General features: G+C 29.9%; 1 protein-coding gene across 1 annotated transcript in view; it reads right to left on the bottom strand.

The window, feature by feature from the left end:
* The window catches only part of mld (molting defective), a 61,645-nt gene that overhangs the window by 7,420 nt on the left and 33,455 nt on the right, over window positions 1-20,770 (bottom strand). Inside the window, exon 3 of the mRNA XM_065500929.1 lies at window positions 28-5,260. Within this exon, the coding sequence (XP_065357001.1) occupies window positions 28-5,260 (5,233 nt within the window). The remainder of the gene's footprint in view (window positions 1-27; window positions 5,261-20,770) is intronic.

The raw sequence follows: 20,770 nt of genomic DNA, 5'->3' as shown, positions 1-20,770 counted from the left end.
AAAAAATAAAAATACAAAAGTACTTACAACGTTTATTCTTATTCTCGCCGGTTACTTGCACATGAACATCCTCTACACGAACCAATCGTTGACGCTGATTGTGCTGTAACAACTGATAGGTAGCTGGTGTCGACGTAGAGGTGGAGTTTTGCTGTTGCTGCTGCTGCTGTTGTAAATGCTGCTGAGATCTTCCCAAATTGGCGTGATACTTTTGCAAATGAAAATCTAAAGTGCGTTGAGCACAAAAACTCAAGCCGCATTGAGCGCACTGATAGCGAGAACCATGAACTTGTGCCACATGCTGTTGCCGTTCGAAGCGACGTGAAAAATGCATGGGACAGTGCGGGCAATTGTAGGGTTTTTCGGCGGGATGCGTATTAATAATGTGATTGCTGTAGTCCACGTTGTTGGTGAATTTGGGACGTTTGTGACAAAAGCGACAGACCAGTGTGATTTTTTGTGTAACATTGGGGGAGCGTGGTTGCAGCAGTTGTAGTTGACGTTGTTTTATTTGTCGCTGCAACTGTTGATTTACTCTTTGATGCATGGTTTGTCCAGATTTGGGATCCGTAACCGTTTCAATGGCCGGTGTTATAGGTACATGAGTAGTTTTAGTTGTGAGAGCTGTTGGCTTTGGTTGATTGGGGGGGCTGTTGGTGTTGCTTTGTTGTTGTGGCGAGTTGTTCGGGTAATCGGTGTCATTTCTTACATTGTGTGTTTGAGCCCGATGGAATAATACAGCTGGCTGTGGTGTTTGTAGCGTTTGATTAAGATTGGTATGAGTGGTGGCATAATATTGGGGATTGCCTCCCAAATTATTCACCAACATTATATATTGCGATGATTGGTTAGGTTGGTTTTGTTGTTGTTGCTGTTGTCTTTGTTGATGCTGCTGCAGTGTCTGCATATAATTGTCATTGTTATCCATATTAGATTTGTTGAAATTCGTCTGGGCCGTGTTGTTGGGTAAAATGATCGTGTTGAGTGAGGAGTTGGGTATGCTGGCTTGATAGAGCTCGCCATTGGCATTAATAAAGTAGGTTGTGGTGCCATTGGCTGCCGATATAACAGGCTGTTGGGTGTAGTTGGTAGTTGCGGCATTGACTGAGTTGGGCCAGTTAATTTCGTTTGTATTATTGTGAATTAAATGATTTGTTTGAGCATGATTTGTGTCCATGGCTTGGCCTAAAGTAACAAATTGCAAATTATTGCTGTGTGGCTTGAAAGAGCCATCCATTTGTTCTGCAGCTTGATTGAGTTGGGGATTGGCAATTATTATGGGTCCCTGATTGGTGTTGGTGACAATGTAGTGGGGTTGTGCGTTCGTGTTGGTGGCAATCATGGGATTAGCTGAATTTTGCATGTGAATCGTTGGCGTATTATTCAGCTGCTGATAATTGGTTGGATTATAAGGTATTTGGTTGGGTAGTATATCTGTATTGGAAACAGTTATCTCGGGTGCCGCTCCCATTTGAACCTGTGTAGTTGGCGCGTCCACAAATTGGTCAGAATCCTCTTTGTAGTCACTTAGATCTATATAATCCACAATCTCTGTTGGGGCTATTACCTCAACATTTTCGGCAGCATTATTCTGCTCAATACTGTTGGTGTCAGCTATATTGGCCACTTCCTCTTCCTCATTAAACTCAGCCGGTACTGCTAGTAAGTCATTAACAGTGTCTGGATTGGTAATTTCAATATTTTCAAAACAGGGTATATCATTTTGGAAACCTATCAATTCCGATTGCGTACTTTCTTCAAAACATTCCGTGTAGGTGGGAAAGTGTTCACTAAACACAACCGAATGAGAGCCTGTACTGCCACCACTGCCGCTACCCATATGCGAGCCATGACCCATGCTACTATGATTGCTTTGCGGTGTCATGGCATTATAGTCCATGTTGTGATGTATAAATGGACTTACCGACATGGGATTGCTGTTGATGGTGCAAGGACTTTCCGCATAGAAACTATGAGCCGGCGTAGTGGGTGAATCTGTGAGAGGTGAGTATACAGAATGAGGGAAAATCTCATCGGTTTCTGCTGATCTGGGTGTGTACATGTCTTTGTCATGCATTTCGCTTAAAATGCCATTTAAAGTATCCTCCACATCGCGTATTTCATCGCTCAATTCCTGTGTTATACGTGGGCCCAACTGAGGTATCATATCACAGGTTTCATCTATTTCCGACGAATCAATGCAATTCGCTTGAAAGTCATTAATGAACTCATTTATTTTCGAAGAAGCCGAACATAAAGGTGGCTGTACATATCTCACCATCTCCATGGATGGTTGTGAAGAATCCACAGTGCTAGAAGATGTTTCAGTGTTTTGGGAAAAACCCAATAAATCACTTTGGCTGCTGGAGGTGTTTGCTTGCGAACTAATGATTTGTTCAGCGGGTGTCTCTTCTTGTTCGGTTATAGTTTGTGTTTCAAGTGTTTCATTGTCATCTTGCTGCTCTTTTGGTTGAACTGGAACCGGCTGTTCCTCCTCCTCTGTGGTATCATTTAGCAGTTCGTTTTCCTGTTTCTCTTTATCCATGGTTAAATGCAGTCTTTTAAAATCTTGTGTTAAAGATGTGAGCGGTACTCGTATGATTAGTTTCCTGGGACTTTCTAAATTAGCCTTCTCCTTGTATAATTTATACATTTCCTTGCTGCATTCGGTTTGCAAGGATAGCTGAGGTTTGGGGAAATCTGTTAGCTGAGTATCATCTTCTAGCATATCATTTTTTATTAGCAAAGGATCTCTATACACACTGTTATTGCTATCGCTATCAAATTCTTGTTGCAAAGCAATGGGATTTTCTTTGTTCTCATCTTCTTCACTATTAAACTCGGGAACTTTTGATTTCCTATTAACATTTTCCTCTTCATCACTGTCCATTGCACACTCATCGAAATATCTTGGTTTCTGCATCAATTCTTCTTCCTTCCTGAAATAGTCGCCATTTAGATCTTCTAAAAATAATGATTCCGTTCGGAATTTAGTGTTGTGTGAGGACTTTTTTCTGCGCTTGGCTTTTGTAGGTTCATTGTTATCATTGTGGGCGTGAGGATCATCATCTGTTTTGCGGCGACATTTGAAACGAGCCCCTCGTTTACGTTGTATTATTAGTTTCATGCCACCAGTTTTGCCTGAGGGCGTTAAGACGGTAGGCTTCTGTTGCTCTTCCTCCTCTTCCTTTAGCTTTTCCTGTTCCTTATCCTCGTTTGTTTCATTAAATTCCTCATCAATTGATTTGGTTTCAACAATTGCAATATCTTCTTCCTTCCTTCCATCTTCGTTCGCTTGATTGTTTTTGGCATTAATATGTTTTTGGCTGGCCTCTTCCGGCCATAAATTGCTGTGGTTTAGATTTGGTTCGCTTTCATCTTCAGTGTCCTTGACTTGATTATGTGGCGAAGACATTGCCGTATTTGTACTACAACAATGTTCCTCCATTAAAATATTGTTATTATTGTGGTTGATGTTGGTGCTACTACTAATGCTCTGGTTTTCATCAAGGGTCTTTGAACTTTTGTCTGTGTTTTCTGTAGCTAAAGACAACAATGTTGTTGCTGAGCCGGTTACTGTTTCGGCCGCTGTATATGGGAATGATGTTTTTGCTGGTATATTGCTAGTAGGTTGGGCTTTATCAACAACCACATCCACAGGCATGTCATTGGCATTTGCTTTCATTGCTGCTTTAGTCTTCCACATGATACAAGATGACTTGTTTGAGGATATTCCCTGTGTTATTGATGAGGAGCCTGTTTTGTGTAGATTTTCAGCTAGATCTGTAACAGCAGGTGTTGTTGCACTTGAAGACGATGACGTATATGCCGATGATGACGTTGTTGAGACTGTCGATGATGTTTCGTCTTCCATTTGTAAGACGCTTTGCTGTGTTCGGGATTTTCTTTTATTATAGACTTTGTGTTTCTTTGACTGAATTTGTTGTTTTCGTATTGCACTTGGTGATGATCTTGTTCTAATATCAACTAGACGCTTGAATTTATGTTTATTTTGCCAAGATCTTAGCTTTTTCTTTAGGATCATCTTTGTCATCTTCTTTGTGGTGATTATGTTATTAGATTTATAGCAATGGCCGGATCTTTTATTATTGCCAGCATATTTAACAGCTTTGTGTCTTAAAACTCTCGTTCTGTGAGATTTTCTTGAGATGCTGGATGATTTTGAGGAGCAGGGAGATTGTGTGGAGCTTGAAGTTGAACTGCAAGTATTACCGGTTGTCTCGCAACTCAGTCTATCACAATGCGTAGAAGGATGTTTGTTCCTATGATCATTGTTATTAGTATCGTTGGTATTTTTAGCCTCAATATGGCCTGCTTTTTCACTTGAAGTAGCTGTATAAGCTTTTAAGGCGGCTTTGGTTATAAATAAACTTTGAGATTCTTGGTTTATTTTTAATTTTAATGTTTCGTTGGGCTGCTCACTTTTAGCCGTTGCAGCTGACAAACATGAAGAAGTATTATCATCCATGTCTTGAGCAGCTTCCTGTAACATTTTCTCATCTGTTTCCTGACATGATTTTAAATCAGCTGCTTGTTTAGTTTTGTTGGGACAACCAAATGTTTTAAATATTTTATGGCTGTCTAGTACTAATTCCTGATCTAAACATAGTTTTTTACTTGCATTTGTGTGGTCAGTTGCATCATTATCACATATTTGTGCCAAAGGCTGTTGTAAGGTTAAGGGCGGCGAGGTTTTTATAAAATTTAACACAGCCGCCTTCAACAGCGGTTTCTTTTTATCCTTTGGTCTTGTAACCGTACAATGTTCCAGAGCTTCAACTGTTTTATCGCTGAACACTAGAGCTGCTGATGTAGTTGGTGTAGTTGGTTCATTTGCTTCTGTTTTTTGTGGCATTGTTTCAACATTGTCCAGCAATGTTGTTGCCCTTGTGCTGGCTTGTATAGATTCATTGGTATTCCCTGTATTGGTTACAAAGGAAACCGCTGACTTTGTATTGTCTACGGCGGCTTGCTGTTCGCCATAGTTATCGTTAACGAAATCATGGGCCTCAACTAGTGGAGCTGTTGCTGTTACTGTTGCCTGTGTTGCTGGAGAAGCATCCTTGGCTGCTGTTGGATTTTCCATTTGTTGCTGTCTTTCATAGAATTTTTGTTCCTCGTTTAGCGCTCTCAATTGTGTTTGAACTTTAAGACATTTCCGCCGGAATTTATGTATCATATAGAATTGTGCCGTACATTTGGCACATATACGCTGTGGTAGACCATCATTACATTTAATCTGTTCGTTTTAGAGGAAGGCAGGCAGGCACACACGCAAAATCGAAAAAGATAAAGAAAAAAAGAAAATACAATAGAGAGTTAGGGGGGGTTATAATTTAAATTTGTATGTATGAATGTGCTTGCGGTTTATTATATGAATATTTAGATTTAATTTATGGTATGTTAACATGGTTTTTATGAGGCTCATTCAAACAACTAGATATGAATTTAATGAGGTTTACTTAATAAAACAAGTAAGAGTGCTATATTCGGCTGTGCCGAATCTTATATACCCTTCACCAAATTATACTTACAAATTTTAAATATTTTTAGGTAAACAAAATTTAATTTTGTTGTTTTTTGAATTTTTTGGAAAAAAAAATTTTTCGATTGTTATTTTAATTTTTAATTTTAAAATTTAATTTTTTTTTTTTTTTAAATTTTAAAATTTTTTTTTTTAAATTTTAAAATTTTTTTTTTTAAATTTTAAAATTTTTTTTTTTTCAAATTTTCAAATTTTTTTTTTTGTTTTTTCAATTTTTTTTTTTTTTTTTTAAAATTCGGGTTCAAAATTTTTTTTCCCGATTTTGACCCATTGTAGGTCCAACTTACTATGGTCTTATATACGTCGTTGCAAATGTCTTTGAAATATCTATCATTAGATATCCATATTGTCTTAGTAATCCAGATATAGGTAAAAAAATAGGTCAAAAATCGAGGTTGTCTTGGTTTTTTCCTCATATCTCAGCCATTTGTGGACCGATTTTGCTGATTTTAAATAGCAAAATTCTCGAAAGCATGTCTGACAGAATTATTGAAGATTTGGATCCCGAAGATATCTGGGGTCTTCAGAAAACTGATTTCAACAGACAGACAGACGGACAGACAGACAGACAGACAGACAGACAGACAGACAGACAGACAGACGGACATGGCTTAATCGACTCCGCTATCTATAAGGATCCAGAATATATATACTTTATAGGGTCGGAAATGAAAAATGTAGAAATTACAAACGGAATGACAAACTTATATATACCCTTCTCACGAAGGTGAAGGGTATAAAAAAAGGTTGAGATGAAATGGAAATGTCATGTAGTCATTGGGTACTTTATTGTTTAAGACAAACATCTAATTGGCATTTTAATAGACTTGACAAAGAGTAAATGTTTATTGGTGTGCCTTTGTGCCAAATTAAATTTGGTTTTAATTAAGAAATCAAAGACCACATCTCTTAATTGAATGTAGTTATGTTATAAAGAGAGTAAGTTTAACATAAAAACTCAGGTTAGATGACTGCTTAGTTAACGGATGTTTAATTAAGGTTGATTAACATCATGTACATACAATGTTTAACTGTTATTTCAATATTTAATCGCCAGATCTGAATCCCATAGGAAACCTATAGGAAATTTTAGATCTCAAAATACGGACACAAAAGTATAACTCGAAAGAAGCTGAACAAGTTTAACTTTGCTTTAGTTGTGGTTTTTGGATAATTCTAGTTGGAATTTATGAAATTTCTATAGTTTAAGCCTTAAACTGAATTATTAACACTAACATTAATCAATGTTTAAATATATTTTTTTCCTATAAAATAAATAAACTTTATCTTTGATTAAGCCTAAACTATGTTTAAAATCTAATAAGTTACCCGGCCTTAGTTAAGTTTAATTAAACAAATTTTTTGTTTACATTTTGTAAACTATTGAAATTGTAAATAAATTCAATTCTCTCTCATAATTGAAACGCTTAAATTCAAATTAATAGTAACAAATATTTCGCAGTTGATTTGATATTTTATCAAGATGCCTATTAGAATTGAATGAATTCAATAAACAAATTTCACAATCATTAAGAAAATAAAGCAAAAAAAAAAAAAAAGATTAGATCAATGGAATTTCAAATTCTTTGTCAAAAGACACACATATTGTATGGACGTCTGTCTATTTGTTCATATGTAAAATAGTAAGGTAATCAAATTTGTCATTTAAACTCTCTTTGGTTGCTAGAGTGTATGTATAAGAGTTACTTAAGAGACAATTAAGTTACGCTTCTCGAGTTTCGAGTAAGAGCTACTTAAGCATCAGACAAAAATAAGATACTTATTTGAGTGTGACAAGTGCCACTTCAGTGGTTGATTGGTTTTGAAGGGGTGGAGCCGTTTGGCACATTTTACACTGTCATCATCATTATCATCATCATCAACAACTAGTATGTACATCAGCAGCGTCACCATCAATCTTTGTTTATGTTTTATTTGTTGTATACTATCTTCGTGTTTAAATAATATTGAATTTCATTTAATTTAATTTTGTATTTATCGTTGTGGTTGTTCTTGCTTAAGTAACCTGCTAAAGTCAACACTAATTGTCAACAGTTTTTAGTTAAACAAACTACTGGGTAAGCGTAAGAAAATATGTACATATTTTCATTTCCTTTTTGGCTGCATATCTAAATTAAAGTAAATTAAAGTATTTTATTTCCTTTCACACTTTTGTTTATATTATGAAGCAACAACAACAATGACAATAAAACAGAGAAAACATTATTTACACTAGCCTCCCTTTTGTCTATTGGCAAAAAATAAACAGAGCACAAGTAAACACATACACACACAATCATGAATGTAGTATGTAAATAAATAAATTGCTCCTTTTTAATGTTTTCATATCTGTTGTATTTTATTTTAATGTTCTATATAAATTTTATCCAAAAAAGATATAGTACATCAAGCAACCGACAACAATAACAGCTACAACAACAAACAGCAGTAGCAAAAACAAAATTAAAACATTTCATTAAGAAAAAACATGACTTTGAAAGAGTAAATTCATGTGTAAAAGTTGGGTTATAAAAGAGAGAGATAGAGGGAATTGTCAATAAGAATAAGTAGAATTACCAACTATTATATATATCAAATGTAAACACATATACTTTTGGCTGCCCCTTAATTTTAAACTTATTTAAGTACAAAAAGTAAAAAAAACAAAGAAATTAATGGAAAAAACGCATCAACACAAAATATAAGCAAAATACATCTCAGTTTTGAATACAACTTCACGTATTGAAAATTTTTTATTTGTAACGAACCTAACCCTATGTCTCCACGTAGCAATATTTATTGCTGCAATTGTCAAATTTGATTGCGTCAATGAAATTTGCGAGTGTAGACCGCAAATTGCCATATGTAGCAATCCATTGCGCAATTATTGCTCTAGTGATTGCCTGAGCAATTATTGCTAAGCAATAAGCTGTCAGTTCAGTTGTCATTAATGTAAAATTTCTTCTTTTTAAGATTCGGTGCGATGAATTCATACATATTTAATTTAGTTAAGTACCAAAAATAAAAAAAACAAAGAAATTAATGAAAAAAACGCATCAACACAAAATATAGCAAAATACACCTCAGTTTTGCATACAACTTCACGAGTTAAACATTTTGCATTTGTGAGGAACGTTTTCTCCACCTAAAGCAATCAACAATCGCTGTAATTTTGTTCTGCCGACGTTATTGCTTGTGCTTAGCAATAAAAATTACTACGTGGAGACATAGGGTAAAGCAATCGGCAATCGCTGTGCTGTTCTTCTGTCGACGTTTTTGCTTATGCTTAGCAATAAAAATTGCTACGTGGAGACTTAGGTTAAAATTAAAAATTTGCTAATTAATCAAATTAGCAAAAATATTGAGTTTCTACAATACCTGTCTCAAGATATTATTTTATAATTTTAGAAACTGCTGATTTGTTAATTAAATATTTATCACAGATAGTTTTTAGCTTCAATACAGCATTAAAATCGTTCAAAATTTTGTATTTTATAATTTTCCAAATCTTGACTCTAACCATTTTTACAAATACTTATTGTGCGGAAAAAAACTTTAAATTAAAATGATCAAAATAATATAAATATTGAAAAAACAGTAAACAAATGATGCTGTTTACATTGTTTTCTTACATATTCTGTGTGTTGTTGACTTCTTTCTTTTTGAAGTTTAAAAGCTTCCATTGTTTTGCCAATGCTAAGAAGTATAAACACATTCTATAAATGTATTTTTTTAAACTCTGAAATTTACTATACTTTAATAGAAAACCTAGTAAATTTATCCTAGACATATTTGTTAAAAGGTCATTTGTTCCTAAAATTACGGAATATAGTTTTCAACAAAAAGTTTCCATTGTATTGTCACTCTCTGTATATACATAGGTACTTTAAATGTCCCTTAACGGACCTATTCAGCCCAATTATAAATAAAAATTCCCCGGAAGATTTGTTTTCCTTTTTTTATTTTTAACATTGAATTTGAATAGGAAAAATGGGAATTTTTATTCATAATTGGGCTGATTTAGTTATTTTTTTTATAATTTAGCATATTTTATCATCAAATAATTCTTTCAATGTTTGTTGTCTAGTTACTAGCAGTATATTATTTTAGCATTTGTTTGTTCTTGTTCTTGCTATACATTTTCCACTTCTTCTTTTCCACACCCAGATGTGTTAATTAGTTAAACATGATGTTACCTACTCATACCAAACAACTATGGCAATGCCTAAGCTTCCACAAAGGCGGCTCTTTATTTAACTAAATGACTTGATGGCTTACAGGCAGGCAGGCAGTCAGTCAGACATTTAGTCTGGCACAGAGTCAGTCAAAGAATCACTCAACCATACCACCAGTAGTAACATCATCACAATAACAAAAAAAGAAATAAAACCAGAAGAAGACATTTAATTTTATTAACTTTTGTGAGATTTTAATGGTAACGGTATGTTTTATTGTCTCTCTTACTCATCACTCCCCGCAGTTGTAAACAGAATGTAGTAAAGTACGTAGTATGTACCTACATATTTGGTAAATGGTATGTACTATGTAGTTAAATCGTATCGTATAAATCGTATACGGCCAACAACAATGTGTTTTGACACTTTAATCAAACGAACGAACGAAGGCCAAGCAAAAAGTGAGGAGAGACTTTGAAAAATTTTAAACATTTAAAAGTTATTTTGTTGGGGCTTACTTTTGCTGTTTTGTTTTTGTTGTTTGTAAGAAACAATGTCGGTACATGTTTCCAATGTTAAAAATAACACAAAATTGTCTAATCAGAAATGTAAATTTATGCCTGGTAAATTGAAATACAAACATACATACATACATATTTCTTTTTGATTTTTTTTTTCGTTTTATACTTTGTTGTTGTCCATTAAATTATAAGTTTACAGTTTTAACATTTATGCGTTTTTGTTTGTGGTTCCTGAAAATTTTACACACAAGTCTATTGTTGTTCTTTTTTTAAAAACATTGTGCATCCGGGAAATACAATTTAAATGCACAATTTCACTTAAAATAAGTAGCAAAACAATTTGTTAATATAAAAGTGAAATTTATATACAATTTAATAAAATCAGGCAAATTCTAGTTAATTGAAGAGCAAAGAATTTAAATAATATGTAAAACAATGGGATTTCAATTTAAATCCAATTTCAATTTAAAACCATTTAGTTACGGTTGGTAAAAGAAGGTAGCGCATTCGCATTTTTAACAAATATTTCAAAGTATTTTAATGTTTTGAGTAATATTTGCGCTTTAATTCTAACTAAATTTAAATTATTATAATAATTTATATAAATTTTTGTTTGTTTTTCAGTAATTATTAATTTCATAATTTATTCCTCTTTTACCGTTGATATGTGCCCGTGTAGTTTGTCAATTAATAATTATGAGTATTCAAATCAAGTATAATTTTAAAAACCCACAACGATTTATTGACAAAACAGGAAATTAATAAATATAAAAAAAATACAATAGTAACACAGGAAATTTGATAAATCATCGAAATGTTTATGTTAAACAATGATTTTGTTTAACAAAAAAGATTGTTGTAGATGTAAAAGCGGAAATCTTTACTGAAAACCAAATTTTATATTTAAATTTAAAAACATGTTTATTCAATGTAAGTTTAACTAAACTTTAGTTAACTTCAAACATTAGAGAAATGTTTGAATGCCAATTTATATAACACATTAGCTTACAAATCGCAGTTATTAATTAAATTGAATTTAAAGCAAAAAACAAATGCAGCAAATGCCAATGAAAACAAAAGTTTAATTTTAAATTTACACGTCTTTTAATTCACTTTAAGTTTAACTAAACTTTAATTGCATTTAAACCTTAACTTATCTATAGCTAACTAATCTAAGTTATTCAATAAGTTTAACTAAACTTTAGTTAGCTTTAAAAATTAGATAACTGTTTAAACCTTAACTTATCTGTAGCTAACAAATCTCAGTTATTAATTTATTTGGTTTTAAAGCAAAAAAGCAGAAAATACTACCAAAAACAAAAAATTTCCTAAGCCAAGGCTATGATAATGTGACTGGTCCATTTTATATAAACTGTTGAAAAAGAACGAATCTTAGGAAAACAAGATTATACATCATACAAATTTTAGGTAAACAAAATTTATTTTTTTTCTCAAAAGTTGTTTTTTTAATTTTTTTGAAAAAAAAAATCGACGTGTTTTTTTAAAATTTTTTTTTTTTAAATTTGTTAATTTTTTCAAATTTTTAATTTTTTTAAATCTAATCTTTCTCCAAAGTTGTTTTTTAATTTTTTTGAAAAAAAATTTTTCGAATTTTTATTATAAATTTTTTTAAATTTAAAATTATTTTTTTTAAAAATTTTTAATTTTTTTAAATTTAAAATTTTTTTTTTTTAAATTTAAAAAAAAATTTTTTGGTTTTAAAATTTTTTTTTTGTCGAAAAAAAATTCGGGTTAAAAAATATTTTTTCCGATTTTTACCCATTGTATTTCCAACTTACTATGGTCTTATATGCGTCGTTGCAAAGGTCTTTGAAATTTCTATCATTAGATATCCACATTGTCTTATTAATGACTTAATAATCCAGATATAGGTCAAAAATCGAGGTTGTCTTGGTTTTTTTCCTCATATCTCAGTCATTTGTGGACCGATTTTGCTGATTTTAAATAGGAAACTTCTCGAAAGCATATCTGACAGATTTATTGAAGATTGATTTCAACAGACAGAAGGACATGGATTAATTGACTCCGCTATCTATAAGGATCCAGAATATATATATTTTATAGGGTCGGAAAATTATATTGTGGAAATTACAAACGGAATGACGAACTTATATATACCTTGCTCACGAAGGTGAAGGGTATAAAAATTACAGAAAACGTTATTGACAACAAATCTTTAAGATTAAGTTCAACTAAACTCTAGTTAACTTTAAACACAAGATAAGTTAGTTTATGTATACCACAATAGTGATTAATTAAATTGGGTTTACAGTGAAACATTTAGAATTTTAATAAATCATTTAACTTGTTTTAAAACTGCTTTAATATTATCTATAAATATTTCTTAACTTTAATACTAATTAAATGCATTTGTATATTGCTTAGAATGCCATGTTATTTATCATTTTGTTAAATATATAATTTATTAATTAGTAGTATATTTGTTTAAAACAATTTCGTAGAATTTGTGTTTTTATTTAAAATAAATAACACAACAATTTATTAATATTTTCATTGTTTATTTTAAGTAAATAATATTTATAAAATTCCAAATACTTCACTATAACAAAAATAAAGAAATTATTCTAAATGTTATAAAAATATGTATAGTATTGCTAAGTTTCAGCTTTAAATTTTGAAAAAGATAAAGGAACTAATTGCAGTTGATTTCTTTAATTCCGTAAATTTGTACTTGCAGTGATTTGCATTCGTAAATAAAATGTGGGGCATAACTGTCAATAATTTGCATTGAAGATTGTTTGACGTATAGCAGTGATGCCAACTATGATTTTTCGTACACTAAACCAAAGATAAATACACATATATAGACCTAACCCAGTTTTGAAAAACCTAAGTGGCGAGATCATGTGTGAAATCAAAAACAACACCGTGATGAAATAACTGTTGTTTCTACAGTTGCAAGCCCTTTTTTGTGATCAAATAGAGTTTTCAGAAAAATAGATTCGATTTTGACTATAATTTCGGGCCGAAATTAAGTAATTGCGTGCAGCCTGAATGTTGCCTGTCCCAGCAACAGTTATTGATTTTTAAACTATTTTCCGTATTGTTATTTAAAAATTAGTTTCGCTTGGGTTTATAAAAATTCAATTTTGTGCAGGTTCCAACTAATTACTCTATAATAAGCCAAATGTGTTTAGCTTTAAATTAGATATTTTCTAATAAATGATTACAAAATGGGTTAAATCATGTATTTTATTATTAACTAATACAATTCTTTATTCTAATCTATTATTAGAAAACCATAAACAATTATAACTTTACCCTTGATAATGATACTAATTTGTTATAACGCCAACAACAAATAAAAAATATAATTATTTGTGGGTGTAAAACAGAAATGTTCACAAAACATAACGCACATAATAGTAACACTTAACTTCTAGTACTGATGCTAATCTATTAATTAATTAAATTAAAATGCTGCACACTAAATGTGATTAGTTCGGTGAAATCCCTTACTCCTACCTAAAATATTATACATGGTGTTTTTTTGTTGTGCGGTAGGTAAGTCGGTACAAATGTTAACGGTAATCAACATTAAAATAATCTATGCAGCTACAATAAACCATCCATCACTAGCAGTAGTTAATAGTAAATTGTTTCTGGTAGCTGTTTAATATAGGAAAAGGGGAGTTTGAATGTTTAGGAAAAAACAAGTGTATTTCAAAAATATTTGATTAAGTTTTTAATATCATAGATATCAATTATGGGATTTATGACATCACTATTTGCTCACTATATGTAATAAATAATATTTTATTGTTTATTTAGTTAGGTAGGCATGTTAAGCGTGAAAAAAATAAATCTATTTAAAAGCTACTTAATCATTGATTGCCCACTGACAAATTTTTATTGCTGATAAGAAAATAGAAAATAGTGACACTTGGTTTTTAGTTTTAGTTCTACAAATAATCAATAGAAATTCTTAGTAATCTTTAATACTTTCATAAATATTAAATTTGTTTGTTATAAAAATAATGTAGGCGCCTTTTTAGGCTGTTGTTATTAATGTTACTATTTACTTAAGCAACTCTGTCAGCAGTCTCCTACTCATGTTTGCAACTGTGGGAATTTAGCTAAATAATAAAAACTAATGAAAAATAACAATTATTTTTAGAATTTTAAGCAAATGCAATTGAAAGTAGTAAACAAATAGTACATTTTAATTAGAAATAACTTTAATTTGTAAAAAACACCATAAAAATGTAACGACTAAAACCAATTTACTCTAAAACAAATGTTGCCAATTGCTTGACCAAACAAAGTATTGCCAACTGCTTAGCCTTACATAGTATAGCCAATTGTTTTGTCCTAAGAATATTGCTAACAGTTTGTCTGTGCCTTAAATTTTTAAAATTGAATGAAACGAAGTCATAGCTCAAAAATAAACTCTTTATTTAAAAAATCTACTTAGTGATTATTTTTTAAACTATTTATATAAAAAAAACAATCAAAATTTAATAACGCTGTTTTCATAATGGGCCTGTCTGTCTTGTGTTTGATGAGTTAGCTTTTTTTTCTGCTTGTTAAATTAAAATATTTCATTTATTTATTCTGTTTTACGCTACTTTGTTAAAGTTTTTAATGTTAATATTTGCTGACGATAAGAATTCAAGTGTTGCTAACAATATAATTTATTTTGTTTGATTAATGGCTTTTTGCAAACAAAAAAATATTATAAAAATGTTTTGTACTTTTTTATAAGAAATTCAATAGTTTGGGTTTAAGGTTGCATATTTTTGGTGGGAATTTTGGTTTTAAATCAACTGTATTTGTTAGAATGAAATACTGGTAATTGTTTTAAATAATTTTAAATAAACTTATAAAAGATGTCTCTAAAATATATATCAAATAATATCCCAAACAGAACAAATTTATTCAACAGAGTTGAATATATCACCGAAAAATCATGTCAGTTAAATTTAGGCCCCGATTACCGTTTACAACAGTTGTATTTTAGTGTTGTATTTTTTAAAATGCAAATGTAAATCATGATCGCATTTTAAAAAATACAACACTAAAATACAACTGTTGTAGACGGTAATAGGGGCCTTAAGTATTGTGCTTTTTGAGGGTTTTCCTTCAATTCCAATTTATTTTAATTTTTATGCATTGAATTCATTAGTTTTTAACAAAATAATGTTTTTGAAATTGAAATTTTATTAAATCACATTTTAGCTGAAAGCTAACGTTATTTTGTTTCAATTTATATGGCAGCACCGTTTTTTAGCTGAAAACTACCGTTATTCTGCTTCAATTTATATGGCAGCATTTTTTTGCACTTTTAGTCTTATTCTTCTTCGAGATTGGCATTCACACAGAATGACAACCCGAATGACAAATGTAATCGCAACCTACAGCCGAAAAAACAATCACATAACTAGTTTGCTTTCCCCTAATGTAGTTAAACTTAATTGTTGTTAATAATAATTAACATTTATTAAGAAATACATACCTCAATTGCAATCAAATTTATTTAAATTAAATATTTCCATTAAAAAAATATTTAAAAATTTAAATAAATTGAAAATGACCTTTTTCATTCAGTATAATTTTATTTAGCTACAACTTCTTTGGCATATAACTTTGAATTGAAGTTTTATAGATTCATTTTCTATGCTAAAAATAAACTTTATCTGATTGTATGAATACAGGAGAGTTGTATTGTATTGTATTTTTTTTTTAGTTTTCAAAACAAAAATGAATTTTTTTTTCTGTATTTATACAATTTTGTCTAGCCATTTGTTTGTTTACTTTTTTTAATTTACATTTTGTTGAATTTTAAACTGTATTAATTGTACGAATAAATTAAATGGAATTTTGTCAACTTGCTAAATGTTTTTGTTTTCTACAAACGCCATTAAGTAAGTGTAAAACAATATTGTTTGATATTCAAATTAAATCAAATCAAAGATAAACCGATTTGAAAGGAAGTTGTCAGTGTCAGTAAATCTAACAACATGTATAAATGTATATAGGCCAGCATGATGTGCCGTTAGGAGAAAATCTAAACATGTCATAAAAAAAAACTTTAAAAGTTAAGTAAATTAATAATTTGAAACTAAACTATAACAAACAGATTAGAAAGTTGTTAGTTTTTCCCTGTTTCAAATATGTTCCAATACACAAGATTATAAACCTATTAAAGTTAGTTTTTTTTTACTTCCAAAATAACACCAAAAATTAGAATAATAACTAACATTTTGTAGAAACTTTAAAATAGAAAACATAACCTGTTTAGTTTAATTAATGTTTTATCTCAAAATAAAAGTAAGAGTATTTCAATAACTTTAAAATTTCCATAAAATTTCTCTGGAGTGAAATTTTTGGGTTTTTTGTTTTTATTTATCTTAATGTTTAACAACATTTTTAATGGGAAAGTGATTAATAATTTTCAGATTTGTTAAAACAACAGAGTAAAATAACCAAATAAGAAAGAAAGATTAAAAGAAATTCATAAAATTATATGCATGTGAATAAAATAGCTACTATTTGATTAAGCTGATTTTGGGAATCTTTTAAATCCAAAACTATACAATTTGCATTGTATTTTTTTGGCATTTTAAATTGATTATTTATGTTTGTTTACAAAAACGGATTAAATTAATGATGGCTTTATTATAATATTTTGTCTTTATAGTATTCTTTTTAATAAAATTTATGTTTTGTGGAAAATTAAATGCTAAATTTGTGTTCTTCTTAAACTAAACATGAATATAATTAATTAGTTATTTTTATATTAAAAAAAATGCAAAATTTCAACAAATTTCTTCCATAATAAACTAAATTTTGTAAACAAATGTTCAATCAAAATACATACATATTTTATTTTAGGAAATCATTAATGAGATTTCATTTAAACAATAAAATATAGTTTTTTGTTAAAAATATTATGAAACTTGTAAATAGTAAAAATGAAATTAGAGTTTATGATATATGTATATTATTAGAAAATTCCAAAAAAATACCAAAAAAAAATCTAATCTTTTCATGTTTATTAAATACTAAACAAATACAATTTTGTATTGAATCACAAATAGTTAATTTCTAGAAATAATATAGCTGAGAACTGCCGTTATTTTGTTTCAATTTATATGGCAACACCGTTTGATGCTTAAAGTCTTCTTCTTCTTCGAAATTAGCATTCACTTAGAATGACGGTAATTTTTGAGGTTAGTTTGATTCAATTTCAATTTATTTTAGGTTTTATAGACCATAATATCAAAAAAAGAACCTTTTGTAAGTATAGTAATTTTGTAGTAAAATAATATATTTTAAAATAGAAATTATAATAATTACTTTTCTTATTCCGATTTTCACACTGTGGATCCAAATCTTCAATAATTCTGTCAGACATGCATTCGAGAAGTTTGTTATTTAAATTCAGCAAAATCGGTCCACAAATGGCTGAGATATGAGGGAAAAAACCAGGACAACCTCGATTTTCGATTTTTGATTACTACGTCATTAATATAGACAATATGGAAAAATATTTTTTAACCCAATTTTTTTTCAGTTTTTTTTTTCGCTAAATATTAAAAAAAAAATGAAAAAACAAAAAAATTGACAAAGAACAATTCGAAAAATTTTAAAATTTAAAAAAAAAAATTCGAAAAAAAATTTTTTTTCCAAAAAATTAAAAAACTGCAAAAAAAATTAATTTTGTTTACCTAAGAAATATTTAAAATTTTTATTTTGAAGTATAATTTGGTAAAGCGTATATAAGATTCGGCACAGTCGAATATAGCTCTCTTACTTGTTTTTTAACTTAAAATTATACTGACAGTTTTCATACAAACATTATTTTAACAGACAGTATAACTTTAAGTTAAGAAATAACTAGACCTCGTGAAAATTATACTTAGGTGTTGTTTTGCTCATATTTATATGGCAACGCCATTGTCTTCTTCTTGATTGGCACTCACAGGGGATGACAACAGTGTAGCCAATAGGTTCGCTTGCAGCTTTTTAGATTTTTAATTAAAAATGTAATTTAACTTAAAAATAAAGAAAAACATTCTGCAAATAAGCCATTTTCCTTAAATATCTATCACTGCTTTCTTAAGTGCTAAAATATAGAATTCGAAAATATGACATATTTCCACCACTATTCTCTAGATAATTTCATGATATGTATTTCTTCTTATATTTTATCTCACATTCTTTAACAATATTATTATAGTATTATTCCCCAATAAGGTTTTATTTTCTTTTAAATAACAATTAATTAGCAACCAACATAGAAAAGCCCCACACAAAAGAAAACACAGAAGAAAAAAAGCTAGAAGAAAACTTTCTTGGCTTAATAATTTTTTTATTCTCATAAATTTTCAATTAAGTTTTTCTGTGCGGAATTCTGTAACGTGTTGTTGGCATAAATACAACAACAGTAAAATTGAATTTAATATTCTTTTTATGGATTTTTATTATTATTTCTATTGTTTCCTTTAGCTGTTGTTTAGTCTGGGGGTGGATCGATGGATGATGCCATAAAACAATACAGAAGCTGCTCCAATATTAAGACTTATTTATGTACGAGTACGTACATACGAATTGTATAAAAGTTTATTTGTAAAATTAATGTTTTACATCAAAGTAAATCATTTTTCATGTTCTACAACACAGACCAACAAACTGACGAAGCGAACGTAAGAACGTAACGACTGACTGTTGGTATTGTTTATTTTATTTGTCCTTCTCGTGTTCACTGTCTGTATGTCTGTCTGTTTGTCTTACTGACTGTCAGTTGTTTTTATTGCCACAGAAACAAAATGTTATTTTCGTACAGCTTAACTTTTTTGACACTTGGCATGTTACGTTTCATGCCATACAAACATAGTCAGTTTATCTGTCTTCTTCCCTTGCTGTTAAGCACAGTGGCACAATGTTTTGTGAAAAAACAAAAGCTTTTTTATTATTTTTATTTTATTGGAATCTTTAGTATTTTGTGTATTATCCTCATTAGCAGCTTATTTGTTAAGAAGTCTAATATTTTACCTTTTTTTTGGTTGGTTGCTCTCACGGTTGTTATGAAATGTTTGGCCTTATTTGGAAGCCGATTATGAAGTTAGTTGTTTTGATGTTTTGTTTTTATTTTACTTAATATTTGTGTATTACAATTTAAGGGTAAAATTGTGTATTAGAAATCAATTAGTTTGTAAAAAAATATGTATTTGAAGGAAATGTTTTAGAACACCTGTGGAACAATGTTGAAAAGTTAAAGACAAGATGAGGGAACTTCTCCTCATTTTTAGCTAAAGCATTGATGTAAACACGACTCTATATTCTTAGATGGATAGAATTAAATAATATCGACAGAAATTTCACTACGTGAGATATCTATTAGCAAGAATGTTGCTATAGTTTTACAATTTTGAAGCAGTATTTGACCTTTAAATGTATGGATTCTTACAATGTTTTAAGACATTTCAAACAATTATTATCTTCCAAAACATTAACACCAAATAAGGCCAGGAAACACCCCCAAAATCGAAATGAAATAAATTTAAAATAATTTTTACTTTATTTCTCCCCCCCCAAAATTGTTGACCAGGATCCGTGCCTGAATAAGACCAAGGTCCAAGATTGACAAAATCGAAACGAAATAAATTTAAAATAATTTTTATTTTATTCGACCAAAAAAAAAAAAAATTTGTTGACCTGGATCCATGCCTGAATATGACCAATGTCCGAGATTGACAAAAATTTTTCAATTACAATTTATTTTATTTTTTTACACCAAAATACCAAAAAGAAAACCTTTGTATTAAATTTCCATCAATTATTAGTAAACAACTAAAACTACCGTTATTTTGCATCCATTTATATAGCAACATTGTTTACTACTTCAAGTCTTCTTCTTTAAGATTGGCATTCACGCAGAATGACAACACAGTAACCAAATGGTTATTTTTGAGGTATACGGATCAATAGAAAAAAACGAAAACAAAGATTGAATCAATTTAAGGAAATTATTTTCCAACTAAACTCGATATCCTCCACTGTGTTTTATTCATTAATATTTTATTGTTTCCATATTTACAAACGAACAAAAAATTGGTTTGCAAAAACACAAAAAAAGTTACGAGTTATGGCTTTTGGTTTTGCTGGTAGAATACAAAAACAAAAAAAAAACACTACAAAATTATGATGATGCCACAGTTTATTTAGCCCTAGGAAAGGTTTTAGAAAGTGGTATGATATTTCAAAATTATACCTGTAAAATGCAAAATCAACAAGGCACACAAAAACACCTTTGAAATAAAAACAAAACAATCCTCCCAAGCCCTGACCTAGACGGGGCTAGGAAATTCCAATCAAATTAAGTAAAAATATGTTTATGGAAGTTTGTATAAAGGTATAGAACACGTTTTCAATTTTATAAATGCCATATTCTAGTTTGGATGAGTGTGTGCCTATAATTTTGTCCGTCTGGATGTGTCTATTCTTGTTTATGTCTGTAATTA

The sequence above is a fragment of the Calliphora vicina genome, chromosome 1 (assembly GCF_958450345.1).
Source record: "Calliphora vicina chromosome 1, idCalVici1.1, whole genome shotgun sequence".
NCBI lineage: Eukaryota > Metazoa > Arthropoda > Insecta > Diptera > Calliphoridae > Calliphora > Calliphora vicina.
The sequence above is the reverse complement of the archived record's forward strand: the minus strand, read 5'-3'. Positions and strand labels throughout refer to the sequence as shown.